Below are 26,908 nucleotides of genomic sequence, written 5' to 3'. Positions count from 1 at the left end.
ACCAGTGCCAGTGACCAAACGTGCTATCTTAACAGTACTAGGGTAAATCAATACACAGTACGGCGATAAATCAATCAACACGATGGTAAAAAATGAATATAAACGTCCAAATAAAGGTGTGACAGTACTAATAATAAACTGTGCAGTTATTTACAATATGTGCTGAATAAAGGAAGTGCACTGTAAAAAAAATTGTATTAAAGATGCAAACTGGTGTCATGCAAATATCAAATAGCTGATGACCATAAAGTGCTCTGTGCAATATCAAGACATTATTAGCCTTAAAAAATCAGCCTAGAAAATATTAATAAAGGAATAATTAAATGATGATTAAAAAAAAAAATTGTCCATAAAAAATTGGTGGGGTGATATGAAAATGCTTGTGCTGTCTTTCTTCCCTTGATATGGTTCAGCGGTAAATCCAACTCTCTGATCCTCCACCCAGTAAGTAGTGGCCACTTTTACCAGAAGCACTCAGGCTTCTGGGACCTAAAGTGCCTGTAGAGCTCCTTTGTCTTTAATAGGGACCACTTCCTCCTAGGTGTTAGTCAGGGGAACCTCTCTCTATTAGATTTCAAGAAGATACGGGGAAAGATATCTCATGGTGTAGTACAGGGGCGTCAAACTCAACTTCATCGAGGGCCGCATCAACATTATGATTGCCCTCAAAGGGCTGGTTGTATCTGTAATACTAGAAGTCCAGAGTTTTCCAACCCACTTACATCAGATGTCAAGAGTCCCCCCACCACCCCCCCTACCCTTACATTAAAGTGCACCCCCTTACCTTGTGTTGCTGCTGGGAAGAAGCTGGGAGCAGAGCTAGGAAGCAGAAAGTGAAGGGTCTGGGGGAGGCCCAAAGGAGAGCTGGAGCTCTACTGAACCTCTAGGAGAGGTGTGAGGGCCACATGAAATGGCCTGGAGGGCCGGATTCGGCCCGCGGGCCTTGTGTTTGACACATGTGGTGTAGTATGTTTTATTAATAAAGATTACAGAAACAAGGGAAAGAAAAAAACACTCACATTTATAAGTGCCTCAAATGGCACTTGCTGAAAGCATAAAACTGAATGTAAGATCAGGAACCACCGTAGTAGGTTCCACTTGCGTTCCACGCTCCGACCAGCTGCAAACCAGAAGTGATGTTTGTACAGGACCCTCAATGCATTTCGCCTGGATATGGCGTCATCATATTTTATCAAAAGTGTTTGCTGTAGAACCGCTGGCAATGGCTTTGAGAAATTTGATGGAGATACAGGGGATTCAAGTGGGTAATCTGTCAGAGAAAATTGCATTATATGCGGACGATATGGTTCTTTTTTTTACGCCATTCGGAATCCTTTTTAACGGCGGTCTTGGATATTTTGAATTCTTTGCGAAATGGTCAGGATTAAAAATAAATTGGAATAAATCTCAATTCCTTCCCATAAGAACACCATCCCCGAGGTGTAGAGTGCCAGCTACATGCCCACTTGAACAGGTAGATAAGGTAAAATATTTAGGCGTATATTTATCAAACTCAGTTTCTGATTTTTTTAAACGAAATCTTATTCCACTAATGCAGCAGCTCAAGACCCAAATACAATCCTGGCAAAAGTTACCTTTGTCACTTATAGGTAGAAATAACCTAATTAAAATTAAAATTTTACCACTTTTTTTGTATATATTTAGAAACTCCCCCATTTGGATTCCAAAATATATCTTTAAAAAGATTGATTGTCTAATTAACAATTTTTTGTGGCAGGGGCGAAATTCTAGGATTAAGCTACAAACGCTTAAACAGCCGTGGAAAAGAGGAGGGCTGGCGGTTCCGGATTTTTTTCGTTATTTCCTTGCTCGCCAGCTAGATTTTGTTCATAGATGGCTGAATAGTCCAGAAGATGATGTGTCTGTAGACTTAAAGGCAGCCATTGCTGGGTCTTATGAAGCGCTGGCATTCCTCGCGATGCGAGGACCTAGGGCATTATACAATCTTACTGATTCCATGAAGGCAACACTACGAGCATGGGTAACAGTGGATAATATGGTTGAGAAGGGAGTAGGAATAATTTCACCGCATGCGCCAATATGGAAGAACCCTCGTTTACCACATTTCTCTTCTAACCTTGATCCGGGTATCTGGACGCGATATAGTATAAAGACGGTGGGTGATATTGTAGGGGAAGGGGGAATCCTCCATTTTGAGACCCTAAAAAATAGATTTAATCTTCCCAATTCTCATTTTTTTCGATCTTTACAACGTAAGCATGCCTCCCAAGCCCAATTTGATGCTACAGGGCTTCAGATCCGAATAGGAGAGATGGAATCTCTTCTCAGAAAATTTCCCTGGGTTAAACCACTATCCAATATTTATAAAAATCTATTTAAGGATGGTTTGGAACACCTCGCTTGCCGCCGGGCAGCGTGGGAGATTGCGTTCCCACAATTGAATGGAGATGATTGGGAGGCTGTATGGGATATTAATTTGTCTAGACTGGTCTCGTCTAGAGACCAGCTTATTCAATATAAATTTTTACATAGGATTTATTATACCCCCGGCTAAGTTGGCGAAATTATATCCTAGTCAGTCCCCAGATTGTTGGTGGTGCTCTACCATCTATGCAGATTTCGATCATATTTTTTGGAGATGTGATGAAATTCAGGTCTTCTGGAGGGGAGTAATGGATTGTATAGCAGTGGTGACAGACATCATATTACAGCCAGGAGTAGAGATATGTAGGGTGTATGTAGTTCCGCGCTTAGGATGAGGGGTATATATGTACAATAGAACACCGCACCTAGCTGCTGCCCACTTCAAAAATGCGACCCTAGAAGGGGAGCACTTGAAGAAATAAAAGGGGGAGGGAAGTGATTGGCGCTGCCTGGTGGGATGTTATGGGAATGTATATGTAGGATACTATACTTCTAGTAAGATATCCTATAGGGACATGTGTAGTAAATTGATATTGAAAACAGTGAATCATCAACTTATAATCTGATAAATGGCAAACCTGTGTAAAACCAAAGTGGGTCTATGTATAAAAAATAATATAATAAAACCCTATATACATAACATCAATAAATACATTTCATACGTACAATAATGTGCAAAGAGAAGTGCAAAGAGTGAATCAAAAAGTGAAGTGCTAAAAAAATAAATAAAATTAATCCAATGAAATCCGGTGGTAAATATGTGACCATAAAATAACAATAGGTAGGTATGCTATAAAAATTCTTAATAAATATAAGTAAAGTAATAAATAACGTATATATGACCCTAAAAATGACAATCGATGGGTATGCTCTTAAAGTGCCAGTAAATACGAGTAGAAAAAAATGAATAAATAATTCTCAATAAATAAATAAATAGGTGCAAAAGGTGCAAAAAGTGAACCAATTAATTGGTGAAAATATCCGTGCCGAACTAGCGGTACATAAAAGAAAAAATGCAGACTAAAAAGTCAATACAAATAATCCCACAAATAAATCCAAGTAAATGTGCCGTCTCAGTGGTTTAAAAAGTCCAAAAAAAAAAAAAAGTCCTAAATAGGTGAAGTCGATATATGGTGGATTTGTAGTGCTCTTTTCTCTATGCCCAAGGTATAGTGGGTGGGCAGAAGGAAGAAGTGTTCCCATTGATTTTCAGCTGCTCTTTTCCAGTAAGAGGCTCCTTCCCTTTTTCTCCTACATACCCGGGCACTGTACTGGATTCCTATTTTTTACCTATTGAGCTGACATCTGCACTACTACCACGGAGTGATACCAAGGCTATAGGAGATCCTGATTGCCAGTGTGTGGGAGCGATCCCCTAATAATCGACCCGCTGTTTACCCCTGTAGGGGTAAGGGAATCTGGTAAGCGCAGGACCCCAGGCTCAGGGGAACACTTCTTCCTTCTGCCCACCCACTATACCTTGGGCATAGAGAAAAGAGCACTACAAATCCACCATATATCGACTTCACCTATTTAGGACTTTTTTTTTTTTTTTTGGACTTTTTAAACCACTGAGACGGCACATTTACTTGGATTTATTTGTGGGATTATTTGTATTGACTTTTTAGTCTGCATTTTTTCTTTTATGTACCGCTAGTTCGGCACGGATATTTTCACCAATTAATTGGTTCACTTTTTGCACCTTTTGCACCTATTTATTTATTTATTGAGAATTATTTATTCATTTTTTTCTACTCGTATTTACTGGCACTTTAAGAGCATACCCATCGATTGTCATTTTTAGGGTCATATATACGTTATTTATTACTTTACTTATATTTATTAAGAATTTTTATAGCATACCTACCTATTGTTATTTTATGGTCACATATTTACCTCCGGATTTCATTGGATTAATTTTATTTATTTTTTTAGCACTTCACTTTTTGATTCACTCTTTGCACTTCTCTTTGCACATTATTGTACGTATGAAATGTATTTATTGATGTTATGTATATAGGGTTTTATTATATTATTTTTTATACATAGACCCACTTTGGTTTTACACAGGTTTGCCATTTATCAGATTATAAATTGATGATTCACTGTTTTCAATATCAATTTACTACACATGTCCCTATAGGATATCTTACTAGAAGTATAGTATCCTACATATACATTCCCATAACATCCCACCAGGCAGCGCCAATCACTTCCCTCCCCCTTTTATTAGGAGTAGAGATATGCCTTCTGGGATTGGTGGATGGTTTTGCCCATAAAAAAGCTACCCACACTCTTTCGACACTCCTTCTGTATTATGCAACTAAATTAATAATACTTTCATGGAAAAAGCCAAAACCTCCAACAGTACATGCTTGGAAAGGAATTATAAATAGGAAACTCCCGCTTTATAAAACTACGTATATAAATAGGGGTTCATTGGGAAAGTTCAATGAGGTTTGGGGATGTTGGGTGGGTAGTGTATTTACAGCATCAAAAGAATCGGGAAGTATTTGAAGAGTAGAAGGGTGGGGGGTTATTGACTTGTATAGGTCAATGTATATAGACTTGGGAAGTGGAAGGAATGGAAAGAAAAGGGGAATTTTATTTTTATTATTTTACTTTCATTATTTAGATAAAAGAAAAAAGGGGAAAAAATAAAAAACAGTTGATTCTGCCAGAAATCTTGTGAGCTGATGACTTCCTAAAGAAGGTGGGCCCTTTCCTTGTGACAGTGGGCTGGGCATGGAAGATATTTTTTTTTGGATATGGTAAGTTAATACTACACTGGGAATCCAGGATGTCCCAGGCACAATGTGGGGGGGAGAGGACGCATAGCTAAGCTAAACAGTACCAGTAGACACCAGTGGCATTTTGTGTCATTATTATACAGAAGTGAATTGTGACTGGAGGGCCCTTTACTAACAGTCACCTATAAAAAATAATGACACAGACTCCTCCTCATCCTACAAGTCTATGGTTCTTCTGCAGCTGTACAGGTATTACCGGTGGGAATTGGAGAGGGAGGTGTGGGGTGAGGGAGGTGCCTGAATGATTCATACCACCAATTACCGCCCTCTGCGTTACTTACTTCTGAACTCTGCGTTACTTACTGCTGACCCCTGCACTCTGTTACTTAGTACTGACCTCTGAGTTACATACTACTACTTACCCCTGAACTCTGCTTTACTTACTACTGACCCCTCAACTTTTGGTTACTTACTACTGGTCTGGGCTCTCTACGTTACTTACTACTGATCCCCAAACTCTGGGCTACTTACTACTGACCTGTACACTCTACGTTACTTACTACTGATCCCCAAACTCTCGGCTACTTACTACTGACCTGTACACTCTACGTTACTTACTACTGACCCCCGAACTCTGCATCACTTAGTACTGACCCCTGTGTTACCCACTACTGATTTATGAACTCTGCATTACTTACTGCTGTCCCCTGAACTCTGAGTTATTCACTACTGGCCCCTGTTTTCTGCGTTACTCACTAGTGACCCCTGAACTCTGCATCACTTACTATTGGCTCTTACATTCTGCATTATTTACTACTTACTACTGAACTCTGCATTACTTATTACTGACTCCTAAACTCTGTGGTATTTACTACTGACCCCTGAACTCTGCTTTACTTATTATTGACCCTTTAACTCTGCATCACCACTATTAACCCTTGGACTCTGCATTACTTACTACTGACCTCTGCACTACTTACTACTGATCCCTGAACTATGCATTACTTACTACTATCCCCTGAACTCTGAGTTATTTACTACTGGTCCCCATACTCTTCATTACTTACTACTGACCCCGAACTCTATAGCTGAGCATAAAATGAAAATTGTCATACTCACAAACGTATGATTTAACCACTTAAGCCCGGAAGATTTTACCCCCATTCCGACCAGGGGGTATTTTGCGATTCGGCACTGCGTGAATTTAACGCACAATTGCGCGGTCGTGCGACGCTGTACCTAAACGAATTTGACGTCCTTTTTTTCCCACAAACAGAGCTTTCTTTTGGTGGTATTTGATCACCTGTGCGATTTTTTGATCACGCGCTATAAACAAAAAAAGAGCGTCAATTTTGCAAAAATAGCAATATTTTTCACATTTTTTTATATGAAATTCCCCCAAAAAAAAAATGTAAAAATCAAAATTTTTAAAAATTTTCGGCCAATTTGTTTTATGCTACCTATGTTTGGTAAAAAAAATCGCAAAAAGCGTATTTTGATTGGTTTGCGCAAAAGTTATCGCGTTTACTAACAAAGGGAAAGATTTTTGTCATTTTTGTTGTTTTTTTAACGCGTAATGGCGGCGATCTGCGATTTTTTTTGCGGTACTGCGACATTGCGGCGGACAGATCGGACCCTTGACTGACATTTTTGACACTTTTGGGGTTACCAGTGACATTTCTACAGTAATCAGTGCTATACATATGCACTGTTACTGTAAAAATACACTGGTAGTGAAGGGGTTAACTTTATTTGGAAGGGAGGGGCTGTGTGTGTCCCTAGGGGCGTGGTTTCTACTGTGATTGGCTGTGGCTCTAGCTGTAAGGACACTGATCAACGGATCTACATACCAGATCCGTTTTATCAGTGTCTTTGCAGCGAGGAGAATGACAGGCAGTTTGTTTACACAAGCTGCCTGACATTCTCCCTCTCCCCCGCCGATCGCCGAGTGACCGGCGGACATCGGGTCCGCTGGTCACACGCGCGGGGGGGTCCGTGACCACGCGGGAGCGGGAGCGCGCCCCCGGGGGCGCGCGCTCGCTCCCTAGACCCTCACAAGCAAGCAACGTAGCCCTACGTTAGTTTGCCTGTGAGGGGCTGACCGCCGACGTAGATAGTCGTGCGGCGGTCGGCAAGTGGTTAAGTACGCATGTCTAAGCAAGTGGAACCAGTCGCTTTCAGAACCACTGCATTCTACCAAAATGAGAAGAACAGGAGGCATCTGTCATTTGGCTGACGTGTTTCCAGCATGAACCCTCTTCCTCAGAGCCAATATAGTGAATCACAAACTACAGACGCCTCCTGTTGTTCCCATATTGGTAGAATGCAGCAGTTCTGAAGGCGACTGGTTTCCCTTGCTTAGACATGCGTACTTAAGTAATGCATTTGTGAGTATAACAATTGTCATTTTATGTTCAAATAAGATTTATTTTGGTAATGAGCTAGGTTGGTGTGCCCCTTTCTTGTTGTTGATGTTTTGCAGTTTATAAGGATACCCTTTGTCCTGAGAGGGCAACAAGGTCGCAGGCCTTTTGTTACTTATAGCTGACCCCTGAACTCTGTGTTACTTATTACTGATCCCTGCACACTGAGTTACTTACTACCGAACCCTGTGCTTTGCATTACATATTACTGACCCATTAACTCTGATGTACCTATTACTGACCCCATTAATTCTGCATCATTTACTATTGACCCTTGTACAATGCATTACTTACTACTGAACTCTGAAATCTGCATTACTTACTACTGATCTCTGCGCTGTCTACTTACTGGCCCCTGAACTCTGTGTTATTTCAGTCAGTAATAAATAATGTAGAGTTCAGGGGTCAGTAGTGACTGACCCCTGCGCTCTCTATTACTTACTACTACCCCCTGTGCTCTACTACTCACCCCTGAATGCAGTGTTTTTCACTAATGACCCCTGAACTCTGCGTTTTTTATTACTGACCCCTTGAACTCTGTGTACCTTACAACTGACGCTGACCTGATTACTTACTACTGACCCTATGAACTCAGTATTACTTACTACTGACCCTGACCTCTGCATTAATTACTTCTGGCTCCTGCACTCAAAGCCCCTCCTTATACCTGACCAGTCCACAATGAGTCTCCAAGGGGCCACAGCACTTCCAGACCCCCAATATCCCCCATATTATCTTGATTGCCTGTTTTTTGCTCTTGCATTGTCATGATTACTCATTTACTCTAATAATTTCAGTAAATGTGTTCTATAGAACAAAGGTCCCTAACCCCTGTGCCACACGGTAGGGGTTGGGTGGTGAGCACAGCTTATTTTTCATTGACGGCCACCAGCACTGCTCCTGGGATATGCCTCTTGTCGGCGGCGGCGGGGGCCTGCTGTGGGTTCGCGCGTGTGGGGGATCTTAGTCTTTGTGTAGGTCTAGTCACTGCCACCCTCCCACCACCAGAGGGCGCACACACCCCCCTTCTACCAGCAATACCACTCCCTTCTCTCTCTGTAGTCATGTCATCCAGTGTGTATAAAAGAAAAAAAAAAATATATATATATATATATATATATTTATTTGTATCTATTTGGCTAACCACATGAGCTCAATCTATTTATTATTATTATAGAAAAAATATATTAATATGAAAAATATTGTATTATTATTAAAAAATATATATATTATTTAAATTAATAATATTAAATAGGGCTCATGTGTTCAGCAAAACAAATAGAAAAAAAGATTTAAAAAATATATATTTTGTTTTAACAATAATAATAATTTCTCAGAATTATAATAAATACAGATACAAATAAAGATGTGGGAGGCAGTTGAGGTGACAGGCTGCCCACCCCCAAAACACCTGCTCTACGTGTGTTACCCACTTCTGACTTCTGCACTGTGTGTTATGAAATCTTGACCCAGAGCAACGTAGACCTAGGTATTATTAGACCACACTCAACATTCAACAATACGAGCTTTGCATGAAGCTATTTTCCCCACCCCCTGCTTCGCTTCTGCTCCCCCTGAGTAAAAGTGGGTGTAAACAGTAGGGTGTCCCTGGATTTCATTTTAAAAATCTGGTCACCTTACTGTACAGCGTACATCTATTTGTATCTATGCCCGGGAATGAGATGTGGATCATACAGATGCAAACAGCCAACCCATACAAATAAATGATAGGCTGGCTGAAGCCATGGCTGTTTGGTTAAAGGCAAATTCCATTGGGGGAAATTTACTAACACTGGTGCACAGAAAATCTGATGCAGCTGTGCATAGTAACCAATCAGCTTCTAAGTTTTATTGTCAAAACCTAATTGAAAAAGCTTTAGGCCCCTTTCACACGGACAATCCAATCAGGTCAGTTTTTAAGGAGGACCTGATCGAAAGGCCCATGTATCCCTAAAGATCACCTCTGATCCGATGCGGTCTGCAAAAACAAAACAGAGGGGGATCTGACCTCCTTGTATAGGCGGATCAGATTGGAGGGCAGTCGAATGTGAAGGGACAGCTGGTCCGTTAAACCCGACTGCCCATAGCAGACAGATCCCCTGCGGAGGAAAACAGATCCCCCACGTGTGAAAGGGGCCTAAGTTAGAAGCCTATTGGTTACTGTGCACAGCTGCAGTAGATTCTTTGTGCATCAGTTTTAGTAAATCTCCCGCATTGTTTACGTGCTTACCAGGACTTACGCATTTCCCCAAACTCAGACGGCCTGTGTTTAATCAGACTGTGACATGTATGCCCAGTTTTAGATTTATTATGTAAAAAAGGGCAATGATACACCCTAAAGGGCAACAGAAAAAAGCAGCAACCAACAATCAACCTACTGCAACGTGATGAGTGAAAGGTGATTTCTGACCGGTTGCTATGGGCCTTTTCCCAGCCACGTTGAACAGGTCCAATTTAATGTTTCTCATTCATCCTAACATGGTATCTGTCTGAGAATATGAAATTCTACAAAACATCAGACTGGTTGGTCTCTGAACAATGGACAGAGCGTTTATCTGTGCGGCTCAAGTGTGTCAGTACAGATCTGAGTAATATGATTACACACTCATATTTCCTGGGTAAATGTCAAAGCAATTTCTACTCGTAGCTATAATACAATGTTGAAAGGCCTTCTTGAGATCTGCCTGTAGTTATTAAAAATGATACGCGATGTGACTACTAAAATGTGGGAGCAAATGTGAAAAATGACACCAGTACAAAAAGATAATTAAAAACTGTGATCACAGCATATTTGCGCAATAAAATATTCTATCTGCTCCTGAGGTCAAGCAGAAGAGTAAACTGTCTCTGGATGGTAATACCACCCTGCAAGCTTAGTCAACTGTGGCTCTTCAGCCAGTTTCCAGAGAAGCTCCTGGCCATGCTCTGCAGAGGCTTCACTAAAGAGCGCATTGTTCTCCAGCTTCTGAACGGGGCTGTTTTTGGTAATAAAGTATCTGTGAAAGAATTTGCAACAAGCATTTTCTTCATAAATAAGGCTCATGCACATGGGCACGTTTGCCTGGACAGAGTAAAAAATGGGTGTATTTTGGCACCAGGCGTATTTTGGCACCCGTATTTTGGCAAGTCGGAGGGGGTGTGTACAGCCCACTGCCTGTCAAAATCAATGACAGGCTGAAATATACAGCAGCTGTACTCACATCGGAGCGGTACTCACATACACAGCCATATAAATACAGTGATATAAGCCCCGAAAACAGTATACATGCAACCCTGTACACGATTAACGTTCAGATGCAGGTACAGCTGCTGTGTATTTCAGCCTGTCATGTCCATGTGCATGAGCCTATAAACTGTATAAATCATTTCTATCATTCACATTTACCCAATTAAAAATCTGCTCTTCCATCAATGCTTATTGGCACTTTTCCACTCGGCTCAGCTCCACTCGGCCATGCTTGGCTCGGTTTGGTTTTCCACTGCATGGTACCGCATGGTACGGTGTTGGAATGGTTCGGTACGGTTTGGTACGGTTTGCTTTTCCACTAAAGTAGTAAGTAGGTGGGATAACAACGATTCTCTGACCAATCAGTGCCTAGTAGTGACAAACAGTCAAGGCTGCATGCAAAGGATTGTGGGATATGGTACCGGTACGGCCCTCTTGGAACCACAACTGAGGTGGTACTGTTTAAGCGAGCCGTACAACTCGGTTTCATGTAGTGGAAAAGCGCTGCCGTACCGTACCGAACCGTTCCAACACCGTACCATGCGGTACCATGCAGTGGAAAAGCGCAAAAGCGAGCCGAACCGTTCGCTTCCATGCAGTGGAAAAGCGCCATAGCTGTGTTTTAGAAGCCTTAAGCCACAGGCTACACAAATCTACATGGTTGTCTAAATGGCAGATTGTACAAGTTCAAATTTTGTGATGTTTCTTTGTACTATATCTCCATATTTTGTCTTGGAACATGTATTGTAGATATGTTTTTTTTTTTTTTTTATATTTGCTAAAAAAAATTATGTATATGAATTTGTATTTTTGTCTAGGTTTTAATTTGTGATACTTTTATACTCCCAGTTCTTGGACATTACCTTTTTTCGTAGTTCTGTCATTCATTTGTATAAGGCACTTACTGTAGGTTCATACTGCACAGTATTTCAGATAATTATACCTAACCCTACGTTCACACTTATGCATTTTTTTTTTTGTGCGTTTTGCGGTTTGCAGAAATGCTACAGTCCATTTAACATGGTTTCCTATGGAACATGTTCACATCTATGCGTTTTGCAGCCGGTGCGTTTTTATAAAGGGTCAGTTACTGTTTTTCCACATTTTGTGTGGAATAGATTAAATAAAGTAGCACCAGAAACGTAAGTGTTGCATTTTTTATTTGATTTTTAAAGCGTTTTGTGTTTTTTTTCCCTCTTTAAAAACATTTTATGTAAATGGTTGCTAAGGAGCAGGTGTAAGAAAAAGAATGGCCGCCCAAAATAAAAAAATGTGAAAACCACCGCGTGGGGTCCCCCCCCAGGTCCATACCAGGCCCTGCCAGCCCAAAAATGTAAAAAAAATGGCGTGAGGTCCCCCCCCAAAAGCCATACAAGACCCTTATATATGAGAATGCAGCACGGAAGGTCAGGAAAGGGAGGGGACAAGCGAACGTGCCCCTCCAAAACATACCTGGCTGCATTCTCTCACCATGGGGGGGTTGCTTTGGGGCAGGGTGGCTCTGCCCCCCCACCCTAAAGCATTTTGTCCCCAACCCTGGGCATCACCAGAGGGAGAAGGCATCACAGGAGGGAGAAGACTGGAGGAAGAAGACTTTGGTGATGGAACTGGAGGAAGAAGACAAGTTGGAGCTATGATGGGGACATTCTTCCTATTTCATAAAGAACTTGTCAAAAACTGTGTCTTGTTTTTTGTAACACTACACTGCTTTTATTTTGGTGAATGGGTAGGGGTACAATGGGGCAGGAGCCCCCTTTCTTAAAAGGGGCTTCAAAATTCTGATAAGCCCCCTGCCTGCAGACCCCCACGACCACTGCTCAGGGTTCCCAGAAAAAGCCCCTTGTCCCCATGGGGATAAGGCGCTGTGGGGTGGAGGGGGGGACAGAGTTGAGGGCATGTGGCCTTCCCTGCTCCAGAGCACCCACTCCCCCATGTTGAGGGCATGTGACCTGGTATGGTTCAGGAGGGGGGCTCGCTCATCCCCTTCCTTTCCTGACCTGCCGGGCTGCATGCTCAGATAAGGATTTGGCATGGATTTTTTTTTTTGGGGGGGGGGGGGCCACAGCATTTTTTTTTTGGCAATTTTTTTTTTACATTCAGCTGTCAGCGGGTAACCCCACTGACAGCTGGTGACTCATTGGTTGTTAAGGACACAGTGGCTGGCTTCCCGGCCTGCTATTAAGCAACCAGCTAAACACAGCGTGTTTACAGTGTGTTTAAAGAGAAAAAAAAAAACGTGAAATGCATGAAAACTGCATGCAAAAACATAAGAAAAATGAAGGTTTAAAAACGCAAAATGCACCGCAAAACATGCTTGAAAAAAGCATCAAGCATAGATGTGAACCTAGACTAATGCCTCGTTTCCACTGAGCGGATCGGTTCGGGTCGGTTCGGTACGGTACGCTAATTTGAGTGTTTCCATTATGAAAGTGGCTTCAGATGTAGGGCCATAGGAAATGGTACGGTACGGTTAGGGCGGAGCTACTGGCATCACACGATAGATTCCACTGATTGGCGGACAGGAAAACTTCAATGCTCACGTCAAATGAAAGCACAAAACAAACACCTCATTTGGTGTAAACCCCGCATGGCCCCTGGTGGCCCGACTTGCAGTGGAAACGCTCACCTGAATAGACCGGACCATTCTAACCCTTCCAAACTGTACCGACCCGAACCGTTCCGCTCAGTGGAAACGAGGCATAAAAGTGTCATTGTAAGTGAATTAGCTCAATTCCTATACTTAAAACTTTCACTTATATTGGCCATACACATAGCAATTTTATAACACGAATTGCTTTCTATATTTTTGTCTAAATTGTTTATTAAACAAAGAAATAAATTGGCATTTTTGACTGAAAGCGAAGAAGCAAAATCAAAATTACCCTAACCAAATGTAGCAAGAAAAATTGAATCATTTTGACTATAATTGCTGTAGTTTTAAAATTCAATGTTATTTTAACTCAGCCTCAATTTTCCTTCAGCCTACCTTTAAAAACCATTACAGAAGCTGCTATGCCAAAGTGTATAGAGAGAAAGCATTTCAATTAAAACTGCAGCACCTTACATCAATACAAGCCCTGTTTTGACTTCACAATTAACCAAATTCTGGTAGTCATGGGTGGTAAATTGTGTAATATCTGACAATTACTGTATTTATGATAGAAAGCGGTTGAATTTTACTGAAAATTCCCACATGTATATTTTAAAGTGGTTGTAAAGTCTGAAGGTTTTTTACCTTCATGCATTCTATCCATGAAAGTAAAAAACCTTTGGTGTGCTTCTCCCCCCACAGCCCCCCTAAAACTCACCTGAGCCCTCTCTCAATCCAGCGATCTGCACTAGAGCCTTGGTTGTCCCGGAAATCCCTCTCTTCAATGGCTAAGACAGCAGTATATTTTTTTTTCACACAAATTGTGCTTTCTTTTAGTGGTATTTGAGCACCACTGGGTTTTCTGTTTTTTATTCTATAAACGAAAAAAAGACTGAAAATTTTGAAAAAAAAAAAATATATATATTTTACTTTCTGCTATAAAAAATATCAATTAAAAAAAAAAGGTAAAAAATCTAATTTCTTCATAAATGCAGGCCAAAATGTATTCTGCTACATGTCTTTGTTAAAATGTTGAATTTTTTATAATAGTAATGGTGGTGCTTAGGGAATTATAGCGGGACTGTAATAGTGTGGCGGAAAAACTGACACTAAAGCCTCGTACACACGATCAGATTATTGAACGATTTGTCATCTGTTTTTTTGTTGCATGCTAGTCTTATGTCGAAAGTGAAGAGGTTACTTTCATACGAAAATTCCCGTACGACAGAATTCAACTTCAGAAGTGATGTCATGTGTTGAATTGATTTGTATGTGTTCTTTCATCTCTGAGCATGCCCAGTCTTGCTCTTAAGATTTTTTTTCAGACGAAAACTGTACTAATTAAACGAAAATCAGACGTTGTGTTGACGTACAATAAAAATTTTACAGCCTGCACATCCAGTTTTTGTCTTCCGAAAATTCGTAATCGGTTGTCGAAAGCACTGTACTAACAATCCGAAAATCGGCAGATCGTTCGTCGGATGAAATTTTCCTTCCGATTTCCGTATCTTAAGGCTGGCCATACATTATACAATTTTCTTTTACAATTTTCCTTTAGATTTACCAAAACCATTATTTGTCAGTACACTACAGCATTATCCCCGTCTCTCTACCCCTGCAATAAGCTAATGGGGAGAGAGCTTCATAATGAATGGGCAGGAGAGGGTATAAATTCGTTGTGTACCAAGCCAGACCTTTGTGAGTTCTGTGCAGAGGGTAATTCATATTGACCATACAATGTTCCTTTTTATTTTTTTAGGTTAAGGCCCCTTTCACACAGGCAGACCGTTCAGATCCGCCTGTCCGTTTTTTTGGCGGATCTGAACGGTCCCCCCATGAATTCCTATGGGGCATCGGATGTCAGCGGAGACATGTCCGCTGACATCCGACCCGATCCGATCCGTCAAATCTGGACGGATGGAAACCCTATTTTCCATCCGTCCAGCGGATCGGATCGGATGGGATCGGGTGAGAACGGACTGACGGTCCGTTGACATCCGATTTCCCCCATAGAGATGCATGGGGAACTGTCAGCTGTGTCTCCGCACACAGCGCGGAGACACAGCTGTCCTCCTGCTGCTCAGCGGGGGATCGGCGGCTCGATCCCCCGCTGAGAAAAATGGACTCCGTCCAACGGACGGAGTGTGTGAAAGGAGCCTAACAGCTTCTTGTTGTATTTTGATGCACAACTAATGTACCCTATGTTTAGTTTCTCAATAAAAACCATTGGAACTAGATTTACTAAAACCATATAATATGAGGTCAAACCAAAACCACTTTCAATTTGTATGCAATCAAGCAGGCCCTTGAACCACACAGTTGAAGGTTAATCTAAGGGAAATTGAATAAGAAAATTGTATAATGTATGACCAGTCTAACTGACACTAGGTGGGCACTGACTAACTGACATCTCCAGTGACACTAGTACAGTGATCAGTGATAATACTATACACTGTCACTGTAATAATGACACTGGCTGGGAAGGGGTGTACATCTTAGAGTAATCAAGAGGTTAACTGTGCGCCTAACAAGTGTAATGTGTGTATTATGTGCTGCTTTTTACTAAGACATTTTTTTGTTCCTTCTCCCTGCTTTGCAAGAAGAAAGAGAGATGATTCCCTCTGTACAGAGCCCTGTGTTGTCTGCCAACACAGGGCTTTGGGCTGTGATTGGACAAAGCTAATCAGCAGGTCCAGGCCATAAATCTTTGGGCAGGACCAGCTGACAAAATCTGGCTGTCTAATCACAGCAGGAGTCAGCGGGGGGCGTGCGCGCTCCCTGTACCTGGAAGAGGCCAGCAACGTACATCTACCTACGTCACTGTTCCTGTAAGAGTCACCCATCACCAATACAATGCGGGCAGTCCTGAAGATGTTAAAGCTGACCTTTCTACCATTTCCAGCTGGTCCCCTTTGTGCTGGCTACACTTTCCTGCTTCGAGGGGGGGGGGGGTTTTCTTTCCTTTATGTAGTTCTATAGAGCCACCCTTGTGTGCCCCCTGCATTGAGAACATTTCCCTGTGATTGCGCTCCCTGGCCTGACATGCCCAGGCAGCATTGTATACTACACTCCAAGGAAAGTGATTGATAAGTGGCTTCCAAGATTTTTCAGCAGAAGCCACTGTCAATCACCTCCTTGGAAGTAGAGGCCATGCCTTGTGTAAGTAGGCTGGGCTTCCTGTGCATGTAGTACCAGACAACGTCACTACGTCCGGGAAGTTTCATGAATGCACGGGCACACATCCTCCAGGCTCACTTGCACGTTCACTCACCTAGAATTTCGAAGAAGCAGTGCCCAAGAACCTGGAGGATGTATCTGTACAACACAAAAAAAGTGTTTCTGAGCTGTATGAAACATCATTGTTTATACTTCTGTGCTAAAATAGTCTATACAGATGTGTTTCTGTTTAAGGCTCGGTTAACACTCCTGCGACTTAGGATCCGAGAGGCCAAAGTCGCAGGACATGTGAAATTCCATGGATGTCTATGAGAGCCGTTCTAATTGACACTACTGAAGTCGCTGTGACTTCAGAAAAGGTTCCTACACTACTTTGATGCAACTTTGATACAACCTCAGTGCCAGCGAGTGTAAAAGTCGTATCAAAGAGATTTGGGATAGGTGGCTTCAAACTGACTCCACATGTGACTCCTCTCCCCCCCCCACCCTTCATGAGCTGCCGTGGGTCCCTTTTCCTCTTTTTTTTTTTTTTTTTGTCTTGGGTCCCCTGGCAGTCTGCCCCCTAGATGCAGTGTACCCTTTGCCGCGGCACGGATGGGGTCCTTTCTACTCGTTCAATCTAGGTCCTCTCCCAAATGTGCAACCCTTGCCCAGTCTACTGTATATTGTTCAGATGCAGTGCTGATCTATGTTAGTTTCCATTGTGTGCTCCACTCTTGTTGAACTTGACATTTTGATATGCAACATGTTTCATGTTTATTGTGAATATGCCACTGTATGCTCTTTTTATCCCTTGTGCTGTTGTTCCCATGACTTCTTTTTTGTATGTGTGCATACCTCAATAACGCTTGTTTTTTCAAAAAAAAAAAAGTCGTATCAAAGTCGGACTTCAAAGTCGCACTGAAAATCGTACGTCGGCTATTGTGAACCAAGCCTTAAAAAGTTCAGGTCTTAGTACTACTTTAAGGGCTATAATATTGTACACTTGCTGCAATTTTGATTTTAACATTGACACAGATACAGTGTTGCCAACCGACAGTATTTTTACTGGCAGTCAGTAAAAAACAGGCACTTTTCTCCAGCCAGTAAATGCCAGTGACAGGAAAAGGTTGCCAGTAAAAAATATGGTTGTGACACGGAGACCATCTGATTGTTTGCTGTAGTATGTTCAGGCGGTCTGACAGAAGTGGTGCTTGAGCGTGTCATATGATGTCATAATGCAAGGATAAGCAGAGTGGCCAGAGCCTCGTGTGTGGATTTGCCAGAAAGGGGCAAGGCAAGCCGCGAGTGGGACTGTCAGTGCTGTTAGGACTGGAGGGACCACCTGGCTTGAAGAGAGACTGTCACTGTGACTCAGGAGGGGGGCATGTCGGTGAGGTGTCATCATCATCTGTGCTGCTGCTGCACACTGCTGTCAGTGCCACTGTGAGAGTCAATTTCACGTGTGTGTGCCTGCCCATTCTAATTTCTTGCCCTACTGAGTCCTGTCCCTGAGCTACTTACTTTATTGAAAATATTGAAAATAAGAAATTTATGTTTTTTACTTCATATCTACCTTAAATCACATTGCTTATTGCATATTGTAATTGTTTGTAGCCTTAATATTGAAATTTGCACTTAAAACTGTAATTTTGTTACTTTTGGAAATGCCGGTATAAACTTGGCTGTGCCAGTAAATATTAGTTTTGGTATCAGTAAATTTCAATCTGGTAGGTTGGCAACACTGCATAGATAAAAAATTGAAAGCGACCCTGTTGATATAGAAAAGTCTTCCAAGCAAACCGTACCTATAATAGAAGACTTAAAACACTTACCTTTCCCATGTCACTACAAATTACTCTGATCCTGTAAAATGGCCCCCAAAGTCTACTGGGAAACCAACACTTTCATGTATCACATCTCCTGAATCCTTTGCCACCCTCACTGGTTTTTCTTGTGGACCTTTAAGTCATTACAGGATAGTGATGTGGAGGTCAACAGGGGGAATCAGTGAGAGCTTCAAAATTAATCAGAAGATCGACACTCCTGGAAGTGTTGCTTTCCCAGGGGACCATTTCCAAGATTAAAGTGGCACTGTGGGCAGCAGGAAAGGTAAATATTGTATATACAGTCTTCTATTATGGGTATAGCTTTCCTATATTAGTTTTCTGTAGTGACAGTTTAGCTTAATGTTTTAGCCACTGGATTCGGGATGTGCTGCTTATCTTGATTCTCAAACAGTATTCCTCCCTGTACGGAGCGGACCGTTTTTTGATCCGCTCCGGCAACTTTTTTTTTTTTACGGACACAGATGACACTTGTGTCATCCGGTCTGTATTTCCGTTTATCATCCCATCCATTTGCGGATGATAAATGGAGATAATGTATGTCAATGGGATTGCGGATGTCAGCGGATGACACCGCTGACATCCGTTTTTGTGTCCGTTCCGTTTTTTTAAACGGAAGAAAAATAGGGTTCTCTTCCATTCCAAAAAACTGAACTGATCGGAAAGGACGCAAATCGATGTCAGCGGATGACCATCTGCTGACATCCGCAATCCCATTGACATACATTACGTCCGTTTTTCATCCGCAAAAAAATGGGATGAAAAACGGACATACGGACCGCCCGTGTGAAAGGACCCTAACCCTTACACCAGTGGTGGTCAACCTACTTTATATCGGAGGCCTAAAGTGCAGATCTTGGAATCACCAAAGGGTCACACATAAAATTCTTTGAATGTAATGCTACTACGGAAAGCTGTCAAAGACTGCAGACGTGCAGGAGATGTTCAAAGACCAAGGACATGCATCAAGAGAAGGTCAGACACAACATACATGCTACAGGAGATGGTCAGAGACTGTGAACATGCTATGTAATTGTTGAAGATCGACTTGCTACAGGAGACAAATCATAGACTAGACCAGCCTTTCTCAACCATTCCAACACAGAGGAACCCTTGGAATAAATTTCTGGTCTCGGGAACCCCTGCTAAAAATTACAAATCTACAACTCATGATACATTAGTGTGACAGTCAGTGGGAAAAATGCCCCTTACTCTTGTCATCATTGGGAAGAATTACCCCCTTACAAATAGCTAAAAGGAACAATGGTGTCATTGGGAAACTTATCTGAGAGGCAGAAATTGCCCATTGCTCAAGGAACCCCTAGCAACCTCAGGAGGAACCCTAGGGTTCCACGGAAGCCTGGCTGAGAAACCCTGGACTAGACACATCAGATGAAACTTCTAGAGATCAACGCTATTACAGCCCCTTTACAGATCAGTGCTTCCACAGCTGTGCTCACAAAAGATCCCTTTAAATTAACTGTGCCACATTTGATACTTCTCACAGTAAGATCCATTATAAAAGGGGGTAAAAAACTTAAAAAGAGAAAGGGGATGAACAGCACAGAAAAATGTAAGTGGAAACCAATCTAAAGAATATTTTTTATTCAAAACGCAGACTACAGGGTTGCAAGGGCCACACAGTAAGTACCAACGGGATGCAGGTGAGGTGCCAGGGCCTTACACTAATGCAGGTCAGGTGCCAGGGCCTTACACTAACCTACCCTTATGTCATAAAAGGGAAATTTATCAGCACCAAACTCCCAGGGTCAGAGTCGACTGCTTTAGCTGTGGGAAGAATCTGCAATTTTCTGTAAGTTTTTATCTGTACATCTTCCAGGGCTATTTCTTTTTTAAAGTATACCCCCTGTCAATCAACAATGATTGCCTCTGCTGGTCTCCTTGTGAAAGTCAAATCTGGAAAAAGCATGCTATAAGCAAGAATCAGAAAAGTCTTATCTCTATACTTGTTCCTGGTTGGTACCTCAGAATGCAAAGTCAAAGCTTTAGCGATGGCAGCTTCCATGATTCTCACATACCAGGGTATATTTAACACCTTGCATGCAAAGTAAGCAATTGCCTCCAACCTTAATAGGCCATACACATGATGACCATACATATGCCAACCACATTTGTTTGTAGCAATCATATTAAATGTAAGTTGAATGCAATAAATTAATCCTCCAATGAAGTGAACCCAATTGATTGGACAGACATAATTTTATTTTTCATTGAAATGGATAGTATTGATGACTGTTAATTTGTAATTGACTGATTTTCTTTTTGGTCAATTCATGATTTTTTGTTCTGTTTTTTTATTTAAAAAAAAAAAAAAAGTTATGTAGGATGGGGAGGGGATAAAAAAAGTATGTTTTTTTATATTGGACTAAAGGCAAATAGGCTGTTTACTACACAAAGTTCACAAGTTCCCCCCTTAGTTTAGTAAATGCGGGGAAAATTCAGTTTGCGACACACAAATAATCACGTGCAAGGAAAGTTTAAAAAAAAAACAAGGATTCTTGCTTGAACATGATTGGATGCTGGAAGTCAACAGTCAGCAGAGCTTCATCTAATGGGCCATACACACTATAAGATTTTCTGAAGACTTTTTCCTTTAGACTTACCAAAACCAGATAATATGAGGTCAAAGCTAAACACTTTCAATTTGTATGCAATCTGGCAGGCCCTTGCACTACATAGAAAAGGTAAACCTGAAGGAAATCTAACCACAAAAGCTGGATAGTGTGTATCCAGCTTAATTCATAAAGCTAGGGGAAAATTCCATTGCAAAAAGAACAGCCTAATTGGCTTTCTAATGTTCTAAGTTTGAAGAAAGTTTTTCTTTAGACTCCGTTCACACTAGCGCGACTTGTCAGGTGACTTGTCAGCCTGACAAGTCACGCTCCCTCGCGGTCCATTGACCGATACAGGACCCATTCTATTAGGAGCGACACAAGTTGCTCCGACTTAGAAAAAGGGTCCTGTACTACTTCGGGGCGACCTCGGAGCGACTTGCATAGACTTCCATTATGTGAAGTCCCTGCAAGTCGCTCCGAAGTCGAGGTGCATGGTAATGCACAAGTCACCCCCAAAGTAGTAAGGAGTCGTGTTGCCTCAGTGTGAACCGGCTCTTATATGAATTTGTTGAATAATCAATATCAACTAAAATCTGATTAAAACAGAAAAGTGCTTATTATGATGTATGGTGGTTAAAGCAATCACTTGCAATCAACCCTACAGGTACACTCACTCGCTAGTCTATGGGTATGGCCAGCTAACAAAGAAAAGCCCACCGGCATGTCTCCGCAAGTCTATAATTAAATAGCAAAACTTATACACATAGCGCTGTGCAAACTGTTGGCACTATATAAATCCTGTATAACAATAATAATACACATCTCAGAGTTTGCCAAGAATAGTGGCTTCCTGGCTCCTTGGAAAACTTCAAACTTGTCAAAATGCAACTACTCCGTTCCTAAAACCAACCAAAAGCGCCTAGCCTAGCACATCACAGCTGAATTCCTTCACCAACCACGGCTACCGCACATTCTAAACATTTCACTGAGCTGACAAACACATTACAGACAGGCAATAAATCTGACGGACTGTAAAAATATCAAGACAATAAGCGCAATAGCTGGAATTACCATGTGATTCGGAGACTACTCAAGTCTAAGCCCCCTAAACAAACAGCAGCTGTGTTATTGGGAGCTGTTGTGTACACAGCTTCTTGGTCAGGTACGGTTCCCATTGCTGGAATCCATGCGCAGGCAGGTAGAAGCCGGGCCCAGCGTCTTTAGCAGGCATCCTCATGTCCCGTGAACTGCCATGCAGAGCTAAATGGCTTCTAGAGAAAACGGACTCTGCATACGATAAGCTCTTCAAACATCAGATACATACTGCCGCTTGTAAATCCAATGGCAGTAAACAGCTCACTATTCTGACGCTGCCATGACAACCAGCTAATTCTCCCCCTCTCATTCTCTCTATGGCACAGATCTTTCTTCATAGCTCCAAATCCAGTCCACTTATACCTGCGGTGAAAACTATGTCATTTGGTCAGAGTGGAGGTAATTCCTACAGTCAAAAGTAAATTAAATTGTGTTTGCCCGCACCAATGGAGCTATTTTATGAAAAGTGGAGCGCAAGAGGGACTGATCATCCATAGCAACCAATCAGATCTCATCTTCGAAACGAAGCAAAAATCTTTGCTTTTGCTCCATTGTTCATCTGTCAACTCTAATGCCCGTAGATTAGGAGGGGCAAGGCTGAGTGTTTCTGAATGTAGTTCTTTCACTGTACGTACAGTTCCATTTCTTTTAATGTGAACAGATTGACCTAGCTCTGCAATTGGGGAGCAATTCTACGCCAACTGTGAGACATCATAGTTAGATGTAATCGTGTTCAAGATTATGTTCTACTGTCTTGTGCTTGGCAGCGAGAAAAGAATGAATACGGAGAAGCAAAGGTGCGGCAAATAACTTAGATTAAAGCTGCTCACACAATTTGGATCTTTGCAGGAGTGTGAAAAGCAGGTCCTTGGTTTGCCTTGCCTCTCCCGTCCAATGAATAAAGAAGGATTTTTTATTTTCTTTTTGGATAATTAACCACTTAAGCCCCAGAAGATTTTACCCCCTTCCTGACCAGGGCCTATTTTGTGATTCGGCACTGCGTGACTTTAACGGACAATTGTGCGGTCGTGCGACGCTGTACCTAAACTAATTTCACGTCCTTTTTTTCCCACAAACAGAGCTTTCTTTTGGTGGTATTTGATCACCTGTGTGATTTTTTTGATCATGCGCTATAAACAAAAAAATAGCGTCAATTTTGCAAAAATAACAATATTTTTCACATTTTTTTATATGAAATCCCCCCCCCCCCCCAAAAATGTAAAAATCTAAATTTTTTAACATTTTTGGCCAATTTGTTTTATGCTACATATGTTTGGTAAAAAAGAAAATTGCAAAAAGCGTATTTTGATTGGTTTGCGCAAAAGTTATTGCGTTTACTAACTAAGGGAAAGATTTTTGTTGTATTTTTTTTCAACGAGTAATGGCGGCGATCTGCGATTTTTTTGTGGGACTGCGACATTGCGGCGGACAGATCGGACCCTTGAATGACATTTTTGACACTTTTGGGGTTACCAGTGACATTACTACAGTAATCATTGCTATACATATGCACTGTTACTGTAAAAATGACACTGGCAGTGAAGGGGTTTACTTTTTTTGAGAGGGAGGGGTTAAGTGTGTCCCTAGGGGCGTGCTTCTAACTGTGATTGGATGTGGCTTGAGGTGTAAGAACAGATATCAACGGTCCTACATAGCAGAACCGTATGATCTCCATTCTTACACAGGGGAGAATGACAGGCGGCTTTGTTTACATTAGCCGCCTGCCTTTCTCCCACTGTAACGGACAATCGCGAGTGCCCGGCAGACATAGGGTCCGCCGGGCACACGCGCGGGGGGGGTGAGTGAGCGAGCGGGAGTGGGAGCGCGCCTCCGGCGGCGCGCGCTCGCTCCCTAGAGCCTCACAGGCGAGCGACGTAGTCCTACGTCGCTTTGCCTGTGAGGGGCTTACCGCCGCAGTAAATAGTCGTGCGGCGGTCGGCAAGTAGTTAAAAAAAAATATATGACAACAATAAATTATTTTATTACAGTGAAATGTTTGATATACTTTGTTTTCACCTATAGTTTGCATTTACTTATGCACTTGTATACAAGTACAAGTGCTATGTACCACAGGATATATATAGTATCTCACAAAAGTGAGTACACCCCTCACATTTCTATATTTTACTATATATTTTCATGTGACAACACTGAATAAATGACACTTTGCTACAATATAAATTAGTGAGTGTACAGCTTGTAAACCGCTGGCAACAAAAGTCCCAAAGTGTCAATATTTAGTGTGGCCACCATTATTTTCCAGCACTGGAAGAGGGTTACTCTTTGGCATGGAGTTCACCAGAGCTTCACAGGTTGTCACTGAACCTCTTCCACTCCTCCATGACGACATCATGGAGCTGGTGGATGTTGGAGACCTTGCGCTCCTTCACCTTCCATTTGAGGATGCCCCACAGATGCTCAATAGGGTTTAGGTCTGGAGACATGTCTTGGCCAGTCCACCACCTTTACCCTCAGCTTCTTTAGAAAGGCAGTGGTCGTCTTGGAGGTGTGCTCTGCTTCAGTATGTCACAGTACATGTTGGCATTCATGGTTCCCTCAATGAACTGTAGCTCCCTAGTGCCAGCCCCAGACCATTACACTCCCACCATCACGCTTGACTGTGGGCAAGACACACTTGGTACCATGTTGAACTTCCAGTGACCAGTATGAGCGAGACCAGTATGAGAGAGTGAGACCTTGTAACACTAACAAGTCACATAACATCGGGGGAGGGAAAATGGCTAATTGGGCCAAATTTGGACATTTTCAATTAGGGGTGTACTCACTTTTGTTGCCAGCGGTTTAGACATTAATGGCTGTGTGTTGAGTTATTTTGAGGGGACAGCAAATTTACACTGTTATACAAGCTGTACACTCACTACTTTACATTGCTGCAAAGTGTCATTTCTTTAGTGTTGTCACATGAGAAGATATAATAAAATATTTACAAAAGCATGAGGGGTGTACTCACTTTTGTGAGATACTGTGTGTATATATATATATATATACATATATATATATATATATATATATATATATATATATATATATATATATATATATATATATATTCTGTATATATATACACAAATACATTTTTTTTTTGGTAATGCTGACATGAGCCATCTTGATTCATCTGCGTGTTTTTAAAACAGGGCCACAGTTATGGCACTTTTCCACTGCAAGTACCGGCTCGGCTCCACTCGGCACTGCTTGGACCTGCTCGGCTCAGTTTGCTCGGTTTGCTTTTCCACTAAAGTAGTAAGTGGGTGGGATTACAACGATTCTCTGACCAATCAGTGGCTAGTAGTGACAAACAATCAAGGATGCATGCAAAGGATTGTGGGATATGGTATAGGTACGGCCCGCTTGGAACCCCAACCGAGGTGGTACTGTTTAAGCGAGCTGTACCGAGCCGTAACATGTAGTGGAAAAGCGCCGCTGTACCAAACCGATCCGAACCGTTCTAACACGTACCATGCGGTACCATGAAGTGGAAAAGCGCCAAACCAAGCCAAACCGATCCGTTCCATGCAGTGGAAAAGCACCATTAAAAGTGTTTACTTTGTGGCATTAAGGGCAATTAAGGGCATGTTGAGAACATTGCTCATTCTGGCCAAAAGCAACTTAATTGGTCAACTGCCATCTCCTGTCTATGTGTACAGTACCAGTTATTGCAACTGATATCCATATCTACTATACATTAAAGCATCCACAAAGTTGAAAACTGCTGAACTCCAATTTTCTAATGCCTTGGCCCCTATAAAGATTGGTCATAGCATAGGGAACAGTTATAACCATTTTTTTCATTATGCTGTCTCTTGACTTCCGTTCCTGAAGCCACAACAGGTATGCCAATGTTTCTGCTCCAGTGATACAACATCTGCGCTTTCCCTCGTTGTTCCATCCTTGATATCTTTGCCTACTCTTCTTTCAGGTTTGGCATCTTCAGTCATGTTGATTGGCCAGCCTAAGATGATGTTACTGTACATGCAGTGTAATTTATCCTGGAACCCAAGACATGCTGAGAATGTACGCTGAACTGCGCATGCACAGCTCAATGTACACTCAGAAGACAAATTTCCAGCAGGTAAGCAAGATCCCTTTATGGCGGAAGAGGCATACAGTTTACACGCCATGTTACAAGGACTGTTTAGAATGAGTTATGTCATTAATTAAATTATACACATTAGGACAAAATAATCCAAGACAATATCTTACAATGAATACATTTTTAAATATAAACTCATAAAAAAATAACAAAAAAATATCTTGTCCCTGCTGTAAATATTTTTTGCATGTTTTTACCAGATCAGCTACTTTATGACTTGTACACAGAAGTGCTGAACATATAGAGCCGGTTCACACTACCACGACCAGAAAGTCGCCCCGTGACTTGAAGAGACTTGTTTAGAGACTTGGAAGAGACTTGGAAGAGACTTGGAAGAGACTTTTGCACTACTTTAACCACTTCCATACCAGGCCTATTTCGGACACTTTGTGTTTACAAGTTAAAACCAGTATTTTTTCCTAGAAAACTACTTAGAACCCCCAAACATTATATATATTTTTTTAGCAAAGACTCTTGAGAATAAAATGGCGGTCATTGCAATATTTTTTGTCACGCGGTATTTGCGCAGCGGTCTTTAAAACGCCATTTTTTTGGGAAAAATTACATTTCACTGCATTTAAAAAATACTAAACAGTAAAGTTAGCCCATTTTTTTTGTATATTGTGAAAGATGATGTCATGCCGAGTAAATAGATACCCAACATGTTACGGTTTAAAATTGCGCCCCCCCTGTGGGATGGCGACAAACTACGGTCAATAGAGATCTCA

General features: G+C 41.7%; 1 protein-coding gene across 3 annotated transcripts in view; it reads right to left on the bottom strand.

Moving 5' to 3' along the window:
• Positions 1–26,908, bottom strand: part of PRKAR1B (protein kinase cAMP-dependent type I regulatory subunit beta) — a 405,306-nt gene that overhangs the window by 336,353 nt on the left and 42,045 nt on the right. Inside the window, exon 1 of one of the 3 annotated variants that reach the window (XM_082260648.1) lies at positions 22,046–22,292. The exons of the other annotated variants lie outside the window; for them this stretch is intronic. Coding sequence (XP_082116774.1) covers positions 22,046–22,048 — 3 coding nt within the window. The 5' untranslated portion in view covers positions 22,049–22,292. Of the gene's footprint in view, positions 1–22,045; positions 22,293–26,908 lie in introns of those variants that run through there. 3 annotated transcript variants of the gene reach the window in all.

The sequence above is a fragment of the Pelophylax lessonae genome, assembly GCF_965119305.1.
Source record: "Pelophylax lessonae genome assembly, chromosome: 6".
Lineage (NCBI taxonomy): Eukaryota > Metazoa > Chordata > Amphibia > Anura > Ranidae > Pelophylax > Pelophylax lessonae.
Note: the sequence above shows the minus strand (reverse complement) of the source record. Positions and strands in the feature narration are given on the sequence as shown.